This window comes from Anser cygnoides, chromosome 6 (genome assembly GCF_040182565.1).
Source record: "Anser cygnoides isolate HZ-2024a breed goose chromosome 6, Taihu_goose_T2T_genome, whole genome shotgun sequence".
NCBI classification, from domain to species: Eukaryota; Metazoa; Chordata; class Aves; order Anseriformes; family Anatidae; genus Anser; species Anser cygnoides.
In genome coordinates this window covers 22097794-22115960 of record NC_089878.1, presented here as the reverse complement: position 1 = coordinate 22115960, position 18167 = coordinate 22097794, and the positions used below count along the sequence as shown (strand labels likewise).

The 18167-nt window shown below is 42.5% G+C and overlaps 1 protein-coding gene and 1 long non-coding RNA gene across 6 annotated transcripts in view; one reads left to right on the top strand and one right to left on the bottom strand.

Moving 5' to 3' along the window:
• Positions 1–6391, bottom strand: part of STK39 (serine/threonine kinase 39) — a 92942-nt gene extending 86551 nt beyond the window's left edge. For 2 of the 5 annotated variants that reach the window (XR_010832379.1, XM_048061370.2), the window contains exon 1: positions 2888–3143. Coding sequence is in view for 3 of the 5 variants with exons in the window: in XM_048061370.2 (XP_047917327.2) it covers positions 2888–3128 (241 nt within the window). In the remaining 2 variants the exon portion in view is untranslated. Of the gene's footprint in view, positions 1–2887; positions 3144–3225; positions 3365–6098; positions 6217–6306 lie in introns of those variants that run through there. The other 3 variants (XM_013171421.3, XM_013171417.3, XM_066999540.1) reach the window with 3 other exon arrangements.
• LOC136791109 (uncharacterized) lies at positions 6299–7308 on the top strand. The gene is made up of 3 exons (XR_010832389.1): positions 6299–6594; positions 6787–7041; positions 7184–7308. It is a non-coding gene; the product is annotated as an uncharacterized lncRNA (long non-coding RNA).
• Positions 7309–18167: the final 10859 nt, after the last annotated feature.

Here is an 18167-nt window from a genome sequence, read left to right as displayed (position 1 = left end):
GTCCCCTTTTAATTTCTAAATGGGCACGTTTATGCAGCCTGTATCAATCTGAATTAATGCAAGAATTTCCTTATCTCTTAACTCTATCCTACACATTTACAGACAGCAATCAGAACTTCTTCTTGCCTCAGTAAAGATTTGGATACAGACATTACTAGGAAGAGCCTCTTCTTTCCATGAGATCAGCCATGCAGCAAATCAAACAGGGAACCTGATCCGACCGAAAACTAACCCAGCAGAAGAACTAGTTTTCTGTCAGATCAATGAGATCTTTTCAACAGCTGCCTGTTGCAGCAGATTAAATGTATCATGAAACTGCATACCAAGAGTTTACAAAGAACTTGCTAACAACCTTAAAAATAAAACACACATGAAATAACATCTCCTAAGAAGTGCAACTTACAGCTAGCATTCTCTTTTACAGGCATTTGAACCTCCTAACCACTGCAAAAAAAAAAAAGCAACAGAGAAGGGAAGGCAGATCATTTGACATCCATACCATGTGGCCTTGCTTTTCAAAATTACATTTGGCCAAGCACAGATGAGCAATAAGCAGCATTCACATTCTCATAGAAAGAGGTTAAAATTTCTCCAACCCACTAAATCCACAGGATGGAGACAACATATGTGACAAGTGATGATTTTAACTTTTTATCCTATGATCACCACAAACTTTTAAACGCCCCCTAGAACAGCTCATTGAAATCATTTTGCACCTTGTATACTAATTAGCATATGATATGAAGTTTACTCTTTTGTGAAGTGCTCTGCTAAAACATCCTGGAGTACCTCACCCTGTGTACCTTTCCTCCTGCAAAGCCCACAGAAACGCTCCAATACATTATTTTTCACATTTAAGTGGCGAATGGCTGTTGTAACTGAAGCCAGCCCCGAGGACTCAACCCCGTTCCTCAGGAAGAGCTAAGCAGTGCTTTCCACAGGTGAAGGGCTCTGCTTCAGCAGTGCATGGTATTGCTCACGTTCACAAGGCATTTGACCCTGGCACGGCTGCTGCAGAGGGACAGGAATGGCTGCTGAGCCGAGGTCAGGCTAGATCATTCTCCCCTCCCTCCGATATAAAGATGCTTTAGGAACCCCTCACCAAATTCATTAAAGTAACAATTCTGGAGATGTTGGATGAATGTTATGCCCACATTTGGTCAACTGCATGGAATTTACAGGTTGTTTTACCATTTTTAAGAGTATTGCGACCAAATTTAATGGTCTCCAGTATGTTGAAGCAAAAAATATATGTTAGACTAATCATAAGATTTGTCACGATAGAAAATAAACCTCAATGCATTTGAGAAAAATAGTCACGTATGTAGCATAAGCTTAGTAAAAGTTCAACTCAAGCCAGCTAAGTTTGCTATGACTAAGGATCCAATTCAACACAACCTGGCCTCAATTTCCTCACTAGGCATTCACTTTACTGCAGAAATATTGATATCTAATAGCACCAGTAAGTAACTAGCAATAAAGTCTCCTTCAGATAAGTATTTGTGACTCCAATGAGCATCTACCCTTATAATAGATGAATTCTTAAAAATTATTATTTAGAAATGATTTACACTACAAAAAAATGCAGGCTTTGTAAGTGGAAAGGAGAAAGACATTCGAGAACTCTCACCCAGCCCTTCTGCAGAACTGCAAGAGAAAATAACCACTATTAAAATAACTCATATGACTCACGTCACACCCTGAGCAACCCTAGACAAGGCTTAATCCAACCCTTTCTGATGCTTTTTTCTTTAAAAAAAAAAAAAACTTAGAAGAAAGACTTGCTCCTCAGCAAAGATAGAGCTTATACCAGTAGAATTGCTTCTGCTTGGCTAATTTAGACCCATCCCCATGCTGAGCAAGACAAAAGCCTCTGGAAAACAAATGTGTGCCTACGTGGGGCCTTCATCAAGAGCTGCTTCAGGTGCGTCACCGCCCTGGACCCATTGGTACCCAGCACCTGACCCCTCGGCCCTCCCTAATCCCTTCTCACAGCCTAGGAAGTGCAAACAAGCACTTGGATCACCTGGGCCAACAGCAAGTCACCCCCACTTCAAGGAAGAACTTCTCAGCTGTTTGGTTTGTGCTCATGGAAAACAGCTAGCGTAATGACAAAACTGGGTACCCACAGCTCGCGGCCCCGATCACCAACACACATTCTGGTTGTTGTCAGCCTGACGGTGATTAGCAATCGGTGCGCAATATCAAAGATTACCACCAGCATCGCCAGGCAAGACTCCTGGATTTTTTCATCAAAATGGCCTCGTGCACACGCAACAACCCCAGTCAGATCCGGCCTTTACCACCTGCAGTATCCGCTCCAAGTTCAAAGTGTCACGCACAAATAAAAGCAAGTTTTCCCAAAGTAGTTTATTAGCAACAAGCAACGTGTAGATCAGGAGCCAGAAACCTTCCCATCCCACGTACTGCTAACCACAGCCACCTCTTCACACTGCAGAACTCCAAACACATGGGATGAAGATGGAGCACGTGTGATCCGCACTGACCGGACGGACGGACAGACAGACAGACAGACAGACAGACAGAGCGCACCGCAGCAAGCCCGCTGCGGAGGGGGCTGCGGAGGAGGGCGGCAGCCCGGCCAAGCCTCACCCCGCAAACCGGGACAAAAGCCGGGGCGTGCCGGGTGAGCCGGGCTGTAACCCCTCCGGAGCACACGGCCGGGCGTGGGGGCACGGGGAGGTGGATGGGGGGGCGACAACGACCGCTGCGGGGGAGAGGGCAGGGTTCAAACGCAAACCAGAAAGAGAAAAAAAGAAAAGCAAAAAGGAAGTCAGGGCGATGTAGCAGCAGGTCTCTGGGTGAGCTCTACCTCCCCCATCCAACCACCGGAAAAATGCAGACTAATCGGAGCGGATGCACGTACAGCTGCGCGCACGGCCGGGCGCGCATCCGCAGAGTTGCCGGGGTCCCGGCGGAGACCTCGGGGGCTCGGTGCGGGGCTGACGCCGCCCCGCAGGACACCGGGGCGAACCCCCCACGCCGGGCCGGGCCTCACCGGGCGGGGCGCGGCGGTTTCTAGAAGGAGCCGCCGCCCCCCGGGGCCGCCGCCGGGCGGATAAAGTTTGCGGCAGCCGCCGGCGGCGCCACCGCAGTGCCGGGCGCATCCGCCGCAGCCAGCGAGCCCCAGCCCGCCGGGGGCCGCCCGCCCCCCCGCGGCATCCCCCCGCCGCCCGCCCGGCCCCGCTCCCCCGCCGCACTGACCGATGACCTCCTGCAGCTCGTAGGCGTCCCTGCAGATGGGCCAGCCGACGGCCGGGGCGGCGGGCGCCGCCTGGGGCTGCTGGATGTGGACCGGTGACTCGCCCGGGCTCCGCCATGATGCTGCTGGAGCGCCCAGGCACCCGGCGACCTTCTTCAAACTTCCCTTCCAGCAGCACCTTTCGGCCGCGCTCCCTCCCGGCCGCCCGGCGGAGGGAGGAGGCAGGGCACCGAGGGGGAGGAGGCAGAGGCGGGCGCCGCCGCCGGCCCCGGCCGCTCGCCCCGCGCCGCTGAGGGGAGCGGCGGTTGGGCCGCCGGCGGAGCGCGGCCCGCGCCCCCCTCACACGGCCCCGGCGCCCCCTCAGGCGGCCCCGGCGGCGCCTCCCGCCCCCTCCGTCTCCGGCCATCTTCCTCCTCGCCCATCGCGCGGCTCCCCGAGGGCCGCGGGCGCACCCCGGGAGGCCCGGAGGAAGCCGAGCCCGGGGCGCGGATGCTGGCGAGCACCTGTTAGGCCGGCACCATCAGCACGCAGGCATTGCTGGAGCACATCGCCCGAGCATACAAGCCTTACTGCCGCCGGCGCTGGTGCCGCACAGTTGCGTTTGAATTTCAGGACGTTGAAAGCCGCTGGGGTTTGGCAGCTCTGAGGGCTCCGCACAACAGCGAGGCGGCCCCTGGAGCCGAGCAGCCCTTAGGGGACAGGTAGCGGGGCCTCACCGCAGGCAGCCCCGGCTCCCCCCGCTGCAGTGAGGGGGGGCGACGGGACCCTCGGCCAGCCACAGCCCGGCGATTCCGACAAATGTGCCAACAAAGATCATAATTAAATTTTTCTACTGCTTTCCCTTATGCGAGATCAGATTTTAAGAATCCCTGATGAAACTCTGCTATTAATAATATTAGCATAGAATTTTATTTTTTTTTTTAAACTTTTCCACCCTCTTAGCAGTAGTGCCACTGTTGTATAATGCCAGCAGGATTTTACTTACTATGAAATAATTTAGGAAAAAGAGAGCTATTTGTACAGTCTACAGTCTCACGCCTACTTTGAATGCTGTGCATTAAAAGATTTATGGAAATCTGAAAGAATGGTAAGAAAAGATTTTCAGCATAGATTTAAAATTTCACTTCCTACTACAGCAGGAATTTAAGGTCATTGGAACTAATAGTGGAAATGTGAGCAGGAACCTTCTCAGAGCAAGCATTGGTTAATATTAAAATTTCAATCTCAAAACTGGCAGAAAGCATGGTGAAGTGTGATATAAAGCCATAACAAAAAGATACACATAGCTTGTTAAATACTTAATTCAGTCCTAGGTCAATTCAGGATGAGCCTCTTTTACTAAACTTTATGTAGCTTATTTAGTAAAGACTTTCAGTAACTAGAAGCAAAAAGATACATTTTACTGTGTCGCTAAGAAAGCAGAATAAAGAACAAGATTTCAACAGGTGTATAAGCAACTTGCAAACAGGGACTCATTTGTGCACTGAACTTCTGTTTTCTTAGAAGCAAGAGCTAAGCTCAGTACGGAGACCCCCCCAGTAACAGAAAAATCATTATTGCATGCTTTTGGGCTGAAATGATGATTTCCCTCAAACTAGTTTTTAAAAGCAAAGTAATTAAGATATTTTTATATACACACACATTAGAAGTTATCTGCCACAAAACTAAAGGTCAACGTGACTTGGAAGAGGAAGTATTAAATTGTCGTTCAATATTAAGCTCAATGCCAAAACTAGACAAACTTGTTGTTAGTAGAGAAGACCTTTCTGCCAGCAATAGCATGGAAAAAAAAATAAGACAGCATAGGGCAAATCAATCAGCACAGAGAAATGGGTTACTCACTAATGATGGAAAACAGCCAACTTCTCCATCTGTACTCAGCTGTTGCGGGTGGTGGCAGGGGGATGTTTTCAGTTCCTGAGCCATGAATTCCTGTGATGCTCCTGCCCTTTCACTAGCTAAACTGCTGGTTTGTATCTGATACCATCATAGCATTATTAGTCCTGGGACAAAAATCACAACTTTGGTAATTTCTTGGGAGCACCTGCACTCCCCAATTTCTTGAAATTAGCAGCTTTTATAGGAAGAATTTTTCAGGATAGCAATTCAACAAACAGTTGGACCTGTGGGAAATACTCCGTGCAATCTGGATAACACTCAAAAGTTGCAGAGCAGAGTACGATAATGCAAAAGAAAGCAACAGCAAGACCTTGAAGCAGTTGGTTTGTGCTAGTAGGCCAGCTGCCTTTTGGAAGCAGGTCCCCTGCTGGAGACGTACGGGAACAGTCCTGCAACATTAAAGTCTCTGCTGCTTAAAGAAGTACAGGAAATATTGTTCGATCGTGCTTTTCAGACATTGAACAAATAGCTATCCGCAGATTTTGGAGATTCCAGAGAAAGAGCTAGGACTCACTTACAAAGTCAGTGTTCTGCAAGTCAAAGACAGCTCAGAACAGTCCTATCCTGTCTGAATATGGTGTGGTCTTTCCAAATGCTTCAAAAATGTAGGACTCTGATTTTCCAAGCCACTGAATCCAGTCACCAATTGATTGATTCCAAAAGTGAAGTATTTTACATAGCCAGGCTACAAGAAGAACTAGTGCTATTTAAAGCCTTTTAGACCACCACAGGGAAGAGTTAAGACAATGCTCAGACCTTTCAGTAGCCCCCAGTAGTACCACATGAAGACAGAACAACAACAGTGTTTAGAGCAAAGTAATTCTGGCTTGATCTGTAGCTTTGAAGGATTTAACTGAGAATAACACTTGTGTGCACAGTAACAGAAGTGACCAATTAGTTAGCCTTAAATATAAATATACCTATATAAAGTCAGAGATAAGCATAAGGAGTAGGGCTCACAAGCAATAGCACGTACCACTAGAAACACACACCCAATCCTTTTTTCTAACAAAGGGGGAAGAAAAAAAAATAAAAGGAAGAAGAACAGCAGGCACAACCTTCTGCCACATAACCCGCAGCAACCACAACCACATAAACTAGCACAAACTTAAACAGCAGGAAAGAGCTATCTTCACTATCGCCTCCACCTCAGAGAAGCAAGCAAAGCCAAGCCATCTTCTTACCCAAAAATTGGCCTAATATTGCAGTTATGACCATTACATGGTACAGCACAGCTGCCTGCAATTTTGTACCTTAGGTTTGAAAGCCTCTAATTTGATAGAAGTGAGGAATGGTTGTGCTTCTAAACGACATCATTGGATACAATGGCTGATACAACAGCAGCTGCTGCTGATGGTAGGGGACTAAATGCTTTCAATCACCCTTTTTCTTCTAGCAAACACATCGTTAAGCAGGTAACATACCCATTATTGTCACTGGGATGCTTGCTTTCATTAGAGCTTGTAGTTTAGGTTAGTTTCGGCTAACACAAAAAGCACTAGTATCTTTTAGGCAACATGTATTACAAAAAGGGTCTTAATACACTGGAAACCTTTGGTTCAGTAGTCACTGTGTCAGCTCTACTTTTGCTAAATCTCACTGAAGTTAATATCTTTCAGGGCATAGCGACCTTACAAAACAAGTTGCCCTTTTTTTTTTCCTAGGCTGAAGGCCTTGATGTCTGTGTCTCTTCTCCTCCTCCACCTCCCTTCTTTGTAAAGCTTTGCAAGCTCAGCAAGTTTCCTCCTTAAGCTCAGGCTGTAAGATTTTGTGTTCTGGATATTAATGATTGTTGAATCAGTAATCATTAAGCTGCAGTTCATTGTTATGTAGTTAGATTGGCCTTTTAATTATTTCTTCATATGCTATACCCCAAGCTGTAACTGGTCCTTGCAATAGAAGCTTCCGCTGCCTTTCTGGTAAGTGCAGTCAGTGCCCCAATACCTACCCCTGTGATTAATGGCTTTTCCTATTAGAAACAGAATGAAGTCCTGTTTTCTTTCATGAAAACACCAAACCTTTTTCTTAAGTATTTTCTTTTTTGACCATCCTATTTTTCAGGCCACAGATACAGGAAATACAACTTTGTCTCAACCGCTCTGAACTCGAGGGACCATGATGGGCGTTTTGAAGAAGCCACTTAAAATAATAATGGAGCCTATGCAAGCTTCTTTGCAGAGCTGGAGGGTGGAGATGGTCTCATACGAGCCATTTCTTCAATCTCACATCTAGCATTGCATGGTAGAACCACCATTAAGATAATTATATCTTCATATCTTCCCCATCCAGTTTTTAAGATGAAACCATGAGAACGCATATTGCAGCTGACCTGCTGCTTTTACCAAGCCAGCTGAAATTGAAAATCACCAGTTTAAGGATGACTGGCTCGGTCCAGCACCGTAAGCATTGGTGGCTCATTACCTACATCATGATGGTACACCAATGATTATATATTTCAAACATTCCAAATTCAGAATTCTGTATACATTCAGAATATTTACGCAGCAGTTAGTCATGCATTGACAACAATAGCCTTTTGGCAACATACACTTTTTGGAACTTGCAGGAATCATAATTTCTGCTATGATGATTTTAGGATACAGTCACTATGAAGATGACACTGGACTAAAGATTAATGTTGCTTTTGAATTCCAGTTTAATATTATTAAGATGTTATGGGGGTGTCTGGTTTACTGAGGCTTTTAACAGAAATGAACTCTCCCTGGCTCTGGATGGATAAAAACATGAATATGTTGATCTAGGAGCTTCCATGGCTTTCATGACTGTGGGGCATGAATGTCTCATGCATATTAATAAATTAATATTCACATACCGAAAGGCTGGGGAATATAATTATCTCAATTTTACAACTGGAAACAGAGAGCTTAAGGGATTTGCTAAAGGTCGTACAAGAAATCTGTAGCAAAACTAGGACTATAATGCATTTTCTAAGGTTGAGATTTCACACAGTCTCACAGCGAGATCAGGCTGATTGCTAATTCCGAGTTTGGTTCAGCTGAAAAAAAATTAGCTAGTCTACCAGACAGCCAAATGAGTGAGAGAGAGAGGATGAACTGGAGAGGCATGAGAAACTGTGGCCAAAAGTGGAGAATAGGACATGGTACCATTTCAACAAGAGCACAGTTTTAGATTTGTTAGATGGTTATGGAATGACAGTAAATCCTAAACAAATAACTTCATTATAAAAGGCTATTCATTGCTTGAGTAAATGACCCTAGCCTTTCCGCGTTTTCCATTTATACTATCAGGAAAAGAACAGTTCATACTTTACTGGAAAGCTGCAAACTTCAATTCAGCAATGTTTGTAAAGCGCTTGAGCTCTTGGGATTGAAACACTAAAAATAAAATGTTTTACTTTTACTTTGAGGGATATAAGCTGAAATCATTTTGTAATCTAAAAGCTGTAAGTACGCCTGTATATGAAACCCAACTATTAAACAGATATTTGTGATGACTTTTAAAATTACCATATTTTTTTTCTAATGGAAAACTTGGGGTCGGTACTGGTGGGCAGTGGTCAGTGCCTTCTGGGAAATCAAAATGGCAGTTAAAAATAAAATAAGCTTTTCTCATATTTTATGATTTCTTTCCAGCATTATGATTTACAAATGAGAAATAAAGCTGTCCAGAGCCGCTGGCTAAGTTTCCCCTCGAGTAATTCAACTAGATTCCTAGTCTAGCTCAAGCATCCTAAAAAGCTCAGGCTCCTATCCCTCAGGGCAGCTTGTTCTGCTTTTGGAGGACAGGCAGAGCTCCTCAACCTTGGAGGGAAAGGGGTTGCAAACACCACGGGAGTGCATGCAGCCCCGGCAACAAGGGCTTAGCACCGAGAAGCCTCCAGTGCTTTACGTGTTGAGTGCTCCCTACACCCACTGTTAACAGCCAGAGCAGCAGTGCAGAGCAGAAGCACTCTCAGCAGAGCTGCAGATCCAGATTTGGAAAGGTGCCTATTGCTTTAATTCCTTCTAGCCTGAGAAAGCACTGAAACATGGCAATCTACCCAAAGGGGAAAGGTCAGAAATTGACATCCTTTCCTATTTATCAGGCAAAGATCACAAAGCTTCCCAGTAACAAGGCAAGCTATGAAATAGCGTCTGAAACAAAAGTCCTGTAGGAAATCAGTAGTCCACTCCAGGAAGATTAAAATGACAGCTAAGACATTAAAAGTAGAACTCAAATCTAAAGAAAAATCTCTCTTCCTCAGAACGGTGAGAATGCTGTAAGATTCCTAAATACTAAAATTGCCTTCTCTTTCACCTGTAAAAAAAAAAAGCTAAAATGTACAGCAATAATATCCTTAACTGTTCACAGTAGTAAAGAAAAAAAAAATATGTTGACTCAAATATATGCATTTTAGTCTTCTTTAAAAGACCTTTACCAATTGTTTTGGGCCTTGCACGATTTTTTAATTGAAGAAATTGAGTTTTCAAATGTAACAGTATAAACAACATTATTTTCTAATGCATGTTTTACTGTTCTTACGGTTTCTTTAAAAGTCCAATTTATCTGTGAGTGACAGAAATCTAAATGTTTTAACACTGCTTTTACTACAGAAGAAACAGAAAATAGGCAGGTTAGATACAACCTAATTTTCAGTTTTACTGGCATATTATTAAAACAAACAAAACACCACCAATAGACAATTTTTCACAGAAATAAAAGCCCTACATTTAGTACATACTAGTGGTATAACATTCCAAGAAAGCACTCCTAATTTTGTTTCAATCATTACCAATACAGTAGAGTCAATCAATACAGTACGTGAAAATCAGATACCCTGGTATGAGCAGGCTTTGCTTTCATAGCCTGTAATGTGTCCTCTGCAAATACAGCCATGAAAGTCAGAGCTCTGAGCTGGTGCTCTGCCCTGTATGATTACCCTTACAAAACTATTTAAAGCAGTAAAAACTCTGCTTTCACTAGTTCTGATTGTTTTGCTTATGTAAGGGCAGTTATTGTTCTAATATAAAAGCAGAATTTTTCCACACAAAAACATATTTGGAAATGGTGCCAGTCAAATGCAGCTTTTCCTCTGTTGGTAAACAAGCCCTAGCATGGGCACAGCTTTGTCTCACCAGTGATTACACCATCACGTGGCATCCTTCTGGTATGAAAGTACTCACTGATGTAGGTCATGCCAGTTACACAAAGCATCAGCTGAATTGATGTAGTTCTGGCATTTGATCTTTGAGTGGCACCAGAGAGAGCTGTATGGGAGAGGATATTGTATTTCCACACACCCAGAGCAATGGGAGTCATCACAGCTCTCTCTGGAATGTGTAGGGCCCAGGGTAAATATTGCTAGATAACAACGAAAGGCAAGATTAGTATTTGATGGGAAGAACTGGGCAGCTGGAAGCTCTGGGACAGCTGAAAATCTGAACAGGCAAAATACAACAGGAAAATACTTAAACAGAGCTTTCATCTGAAACTGCAGGGTCAGTGGAAAAAAAAAAAAAAGAAGAAGAAAAAAGAAAAAAAAAAAAGAAAAAAACACAACTCTTGGAGTATAACCTGATTCCCTATAGTAACTAAAATCTCTTTAACACATCATGCATATCAGAAACTGTTTACTTAGAATAAGTTTACTACAAACTTGCATTACACAGACTTGAGCAATGCATTATGCATATATTTGAAATGTAAAAGTGCAATGTCCTGTAACCTTACAATACAAAAGGAAAGTGAACTTATAAGGGAATATGCAACCTGTTTAAGCTGTGCAAATTTAGGAAGTTAATCTGGTCTCCTACACTGGTTCAGGTTATGAACAAAAACTTCATTCCAAGTCTTTCAGGACCCAAAATCTTGGCTAGCCTGCTGGCACACTGAAGCAACTGAAGTTGTTCACTCCAGGAAAAAATCTGCAGACAATAGAAAACAGCCTGATATTCCACACAGGGCTGAGAACCAGCACAGCCCTGCAGGAAGAAGGGGGGCAAAGCTCAAAATCAAGGATGACTTGCAGGTAGTGCTGACGGCAGTAGCATGAACGAGAACAATACCTAACATATAGAAAACAAATAAATGCTGGGAAAGCCTTTGCTTCCATGACTGGACAGAAGCAAGAGGCAGGTACTTAAATAAAGATTAGATTTAAAAAAAAATAAAATACTGTCGAGCAGAATGTGAACTGTAATTGCCAAAAATATACCTGAAGAGCAAAGCTTGTAAGGTTAAGGCCATTAACACAGTTAGGGACAGGAGGTGCCCAGCTGCACCTACCAATTCTGGAGCAAGATCCCAACCCAATGTTAACTTTGTTTTTAGACAGCAGAGTGCTGATCTGTAAAATGTTAGAGAAAAAAAGTGTATTAAAAATTATAGGCTACATGTGAATTTAAAAAGCAAACAAAAGAGCTAGTAAAATTTTATATTGGCCTCATTGTAGCTTCTGTGTTATCAGATTTACTGTGGAGGTTTGTGATGTGCCACAGACACAACTTCAGTGAAAACAAAAGAGTAGCTTGGTGACGAGAAAAAAAGGCACTGGTAAAATCCTTCATAGGCTTGTGTATGTTGATGGCAAAAACATATAATTTAATATTCTCAATTTCCTGGAACAGATATGCTAGAGGAGTATCTCAGCTAAGCAGCTGATTGACAAAGTCAGAGTCATTTAGCTGGATAAACATTCTAGGTTGCAATTTGTGTGGCACAAGTCTGAGCATGTCACAGCAAAGTTGGTGTCTTTTTCTTCCAATTCAACAAGATAGCTGAAAGTCTTTTAAAGTAATACCATCCGTACTGAAAGGGACTATAGTGACAGCATCACATTCTGTTCCATTGATGCCATATCCTGTTACTTAATAGCGCAGACTATAATTTAGCAGTTCTAACAATGAATCATTGTTGGTAACCTACAGACATTTTTCACAAAAAACTCCAAACCGGAATACTAATAATGGGGGAAGCTGGAGGCAGAAGAAAAAAATGGGATATGCAGAACTACAAAGAAATAGAAAACCTCAAATAGCAAGGGTGGTGAGTCCCTGGGAATGAATGCTGCTTTGAAACAGACAAAAATGGAAGTAAATCATCGTAGATATCAGAGATGACAGCCAGGGTTACCACTCCAGCCAGAGACAGTGAAAGGAACATAATGGCTCCAAACCCAGAAAGGAGGGAGACCAGATGCTACAGAATGAGATGTAAGTATTTTTTCGTTGCAGAGCTGAGGCAAGATCACCAAATCCCCTGACACAAAGCAAGCAGAACAAATGAATTTTCCTTATCAACAGCGGCAGTGATATTTCAGCTGAGAATCACTAAATATCATTTTTAATCTCTAAGCCATACAGGTAGGTTCCGGGTATCACCTGCAAATTTTAGAAATACCTTTTTATTTGTAAATGTTTTCCAGAAAGGAAGTTGAAGCACTAGAACGGGCATGATCACTTATGCCACCCCAGCTGAAGGGCAGGAACTCCTTTGCCTGCTACAAGGTTTTCAGCAAGCAGGTAACTGCCTGTATTCCAAGAATCTATTAATTACATGGTTAAGGAAGACCAGACAAGTTTTGTACCCGCTTTTACACCTCACAGTTTTTCTCTAATAGGCAGAAACATAGTGGCCTTTAATAATGAGAAGGGAAAGGAGTATTTCCTTTGCTGCTTTGTCAGACTAAAAATACGTACCAGTTCTTTCTCATTAATTCTCTCAAGACTCCTAACAAGTGATAATACATACAGGGTTTTTGTTGTCTCTCCCACAAATGTACTTCCCAAGTTATATAAGAGCATTTTTTGCTGCTTGAAACAGAGTAATAATTAAACACAAATATGTAGGAGTTACAATATTTGCAAGACATATTTCTGCTGCTGCGGTAAAATGCTTCCATTTTAATGGAGCAAACAATAGAAAGGGTTTATTTTCACACTTATTGTACCCTATTTATCGATATTCCCTGACACTATTTACTGTCTGAATGCTGTATTGAACAATTAAACAGCAGTATATGTATACTTATCTATATATAAATCAGAAAATGCTTTTTTTTTAGATTCAGATGTTGTCTGCTGAATGCTTTAAATCAAAAAATAAGGCTTAATAAGGGTCTTAGATTCTGGGCTGTAAAGTGAATTAATGACTCCAAGCTCACAGAAGATTTTTCCACAATATGAATAAAATAGTTTTGGTTTTGTTTGTTTAAATTCACATTTCTACTGCAGATAGTACTAGTCATCTTCAAAGCTGCTCTGACGAATTCTGACAAAGCATTTATTCAACTGTGTAAATTCTGTGAAGCATTGGTACATAAACTAGTCAAAAAGCAAGAGAAAGAATTTAAATCAGTTTAAAAGTTTTTTACCCCCAAAAAAAAGAAAAGAAAAAAAAATCATTTGACAGTTATATTCACAGAAAATCTAAAGGTGCCTCACAAGAAGTCCAGGACTCAGCCAAGGTGTTTTAATGCTCCCTGGCATCAGTACAACAAAAGAAACATCATCTTATGAATGATGAGACACTTCAGGAAACTGCCCCTTATGTCATGGACCCTGAGCTGGAAATAGTGCTGTTCAGCTACCATCACCATTATATCTGTTTTCTCACAAAACATATCCAACCGTGTATCCAACACCTGTACACACCAATGACAATATGAGATCTCTGAATGAGTCTCAGGGTTCAAAATTCACCATTACTTTTAAATGGAAATCTTTTATTCTGGAGATCCCACACTGACTGTGTGCTACTAGATAAACATATCTGGCAGGCTGCCTTCAGCCAGGGGAATTGCAACCTAACACACACATTATGAATCAGGAAAGTAACCAGTATTGATTTGTATTAGTGCTGATCTCATATTCCTCAGCAACATTCAGGTGACATTTCCACTCGCTTGATGAATTATAAGTTCTTTTGTAGAAGCAAGCCAGACAAATCCAAAGGACTATTACTTTCAAATGAGAGCCTGTTTTCTCAAGTTTTGAAGCATTTTTAACCTTGTGCCCCCCGAAAGTTGCCAAGCTGACTAGCATGGATGCTAGATGGATAATGGAACAAGACAATTACCACAAACAGACAGCAGGCTTCCCCAGGCTGCAGAGTCAACACGATCTCAAACTCTTATCAACTCATCAGTCTCCAGTACCTCTGCTGAGACTGCCACAAAGCATCATTTAACAGCAGCCCCAAACTGCAAGAAGACAATGAACTAATTTTAAAGCAGCTGACACTCACTCAAACAGATGACAGGGCTAGATACAGCCTATAATCACAGAGGCAAAGGGGCCTATCTCACTTGCAGATTGCCAGTTTCTAGATTTGTACATTAATTTTTAATTCCCACTCTCGCCTACACTTTGCTTGGAAGTTCAGCTGTCTAAGCAATTTGCAGAAGCTTAAATTATTTTTAGCAGGTGGATGTCTACATCTTTTTGCTACTTATACTCAGTACAGAGTCAGTGACGTTTTGTTAGAATATAGCTTATATATCTCTTTATACTCTCAGAAACAAGGCTGTGGGAGGGAGTAATATCTCATATCATTCTAATTGATATTGTTGGGGAGACGAAGAGGAAAGACAAGTTTTTAGGTCACAACTCTTCAGTTCTGAAGCAGACACAGGAAACTCGGAGATAGACACTGATCAGAAGCAGGGACACTCAGGGATGGAAGCACTCCCTTACCTACACGAAGAATGCTTTTCATGGAACTGTCACTCCAGCTCTGACCTCTCAGCTCTTAGCCTGGGCTGCTTTCCAAAGATGAGCCTAGGAAGAGCACTAAATAATTTTGCTACATATTAAAAATCATAAATTCAGTACAGATCATTTTTGCTGTACAGAGCCTGCTGTTGTTCCAGAGCTACTAACTCTATATCCTACAGCCCTGACAACATCGCTGCTTCCCACCTTGCTGTCAGGCTTCTGTGCCTCACAGGTGCCAATTATCCTTTTCCCTCAATTGTTTAAGGAGCTTAAACTCCAAATAGTCGATCCGTACATGTATTTGCCAGAATTTTAGTGATTCTGCTCCAGAACTGAAGCAAGCCTTTATGTACAAAAGCCTTCTTAATTCTTTCTAGCAGTATCGGTGTTCTGTAAAAGATAGGATCTCTTATCTTTATCCCACCATTGCTTTACAACAGTACCACTCCTTACTCTTCCATGTACTTTGATTACTTTTCCCATGGGCTTTATATGGGCTTTATCACAGATTGAAGGGGAAGCACACGCATTTAGATGCATGCAAGAGAGAGTACATCTTGTTTTGGTTTTAACATTGGATGTATTCCCAGACTTAAAGCATTTTTGGAAGGTGCCTGGGCTGGGCAAATCCATGAGGGCAGGTGAGCCAGGCCCGCAGGTGCCGAGAGGCAGCAGGGGCAGCGGTGGCCCAGTAGGCCGCAGCCTGTCAGGATCTGGCCAGGCAAGGGGGCAGGCCCAGGGATGGCAGCCAGGAATGGCCAGTGAATGGTCTGATGGCCGCCAGGTGAGTCTGCAGGGACAGGGCAGGTCCAAGGTGAAGCTAGGAAGCCCAGGCAGCAGGGCAAGAGATAAGAAAGAACAAGCCTGGCACAGGCTAATCTACAATGCAGTTTAGGCAAAGGCTTGAGGTCAGATGCAGGACCAAAGGCTCCAGGAGATGCTCCTCACTGTTCTCACAGGAATCTGGTCCAGGCTGTATCGGAGCTGGCCTTGAGCACAGACAGCAAACCCCTGCAAGGGGACTTTCCCTGGTGGTGCACTCAGGGCCCTGGAAATGCTGTGGTTTCATTTTAAGTCTGCTTTGTCTGTTGGGAGTTCCAGTTTGCAAAGGATAGGAGCTGTTGGTAGGACCTGCAGTCAAACGAGAAGTTCTCCTTGACTTCACAGGTGCTATAGAATGTGAAGAGAAGCTGATGCAGGTGAACATTTGTACTAGATATGCTGTAGTTCCTCACTGTGATCAAGCTGAAAAATTCAGTGGTTGGTTGTGTAATTACAGTAACATCTTTAAAGATTCTTGCCACATGCTGGAATTCAGATAGTTGGTAGCTGTACCTGTCTCTTCGAAGTTCTGGAACACGACCAGGTGAGGTGGGAAGGGCAGGCAGAAATTACTTGTCAACAAAAAGTTTCTCTCCATGTTTGTTCGGTCCACCACTATTTCACTTATTTATAGTCTTTATCCCATTCTCATCATCTTACCTGCTGTTGTTTAAGTTATCATTCCTTGTCTTTCCAGGCATTTATCTTTAAAAATGAGTTAGAGATTAACAGCAGAATTTGAGTGCTGAGAACTACTGTCTAAAACATTTTCTTTTAACCAGAAAGGACATCTAAATTCTACATCTTTCAACCAAGTCTTACAAAAGTTTACACTCAAATACACAGGAAGAGAGAACAGAGAGAGAATCACTGAATATTTTCTTGTTCAAGAAAGTTTTCAGTTTATTCATTCACACCAGTTTAATTCCCTTGTGTATATAAGTACACATAATGAATGTACAATGTAATGTGGTTGGTATACAATGCAGGAAAATAAAAAAAAAAAAACATTTTTTGTAAGAGAATTGCAAAACCACATTGATTGTTAGTATTAAGACACTATGAGAAGTTTCAGGATACTGAAATTGCCTCATCACCTTCTGAACCTCCACTATGGAGGATTAAATAGTTGTTTTGCAAAGCTCTTTGGAAATGTAAAAAAAAAGTCACCCCACTACCATGCTGGCATACCAAAAACTAAATCCTTCCACAGTTTATCTGTTTTCAGGTACGACATTTGGTATGAAGAGTGATTTGTTTAAAATATCTCTAATACCTTATTTTCCTCTTCAAAAAGATACTCCAATGCAGAGCCTGCCTTCAAACTTCAAAGAGTCCACAGAGCCCAGAGGGCTGGATATCAGACACCCACTGTCTCCCAGGAAAGCCCATTCCTCCTGTCTTAGTGGGGAGGGAGCAAGCTGAGGCACAGGCAAGTGAGCAAAACATTAAGTGGATTCATTGTCCTATGGTACACTGTGATGAGATACGCCAATGGTCACGGGAGCTACTGCTTAAGGCGTCAGGAGGCTGGATTTGGCCCCCATTGGGTTCCCTCGCCTGGAGGCTGTTCATTCAGCCTCTTTGAGACAGAGGTGTCAGCACTGCACCAGGCATTCCTGGAGTGGGAAAGCCTTCCAGCCCAACACTACTGAGCAGAGCAGGGCTGTGATTTTCTCACATTGTACCAATAGTCCCTTGGCAAAGCAACTAATTAAATTAGAATGATGGAGCTGAAATTTATATCTATTTTCATTACTTGGAGGCTTAATAAAATCCCTATCTGAAAGTAGAAATTGTGGACCACATAACACTTGAAGTGATAAGCTATTGAAATAGGAGCTGAGAATGAAATAGCACCTTTTAATGAAATTCCAGCTCTGAAAATTATGTTCCCTGTCTTTCTTTGTGTTGGAAGTTTTGAGTCTGTTTATGACTTTTACTGTAATAAATGCTTTGACATAATTATTATATGCCACAAGAATCATCCAGGTAACCTCTCCGCAATGTCGTTATGCCTACTTAAGCAACTCCTATAAAATCTTAAAAAAAAAAAAAGAGTTCTTTTCCTGTTTTGATCATCATTATTATGATTCAAGTCTTGGAGAGAGTGAGAGAAAGAAGAGAGAGTGGAAACCAGTTTCTTTTCCAATATCATATTTGTGAAGGCATGTATTTATTTTAATCAGCATTGTTGTAACTTCCACCAAAGTTATCTAAAACCTGCCTCCTGCCTTCTTCTGCACTCCTCTGGGCAACCAACATCAGCAGATCTCTGACATTTTGCCAGACTTTTTTCCTACATTACTTGGAGGTAATTTTTTATATATATTTGATGTATTAAATTAAATTTCTAAGTATGTAATATTTACATTTTGTGGATAAAAGTTTCCAATAAAGCAATTTTAGATACAAACTTTACATTTTTATGTCAAAATAACAGAGGAAATTTAGGGAGGCACCATGACACAGTGGCCAGGACACACAAAGAAGCAAGTGGTAGGGCAACCAGCTCTCCTTCTGACTTCCGTAATATAAGACAAAAGAAA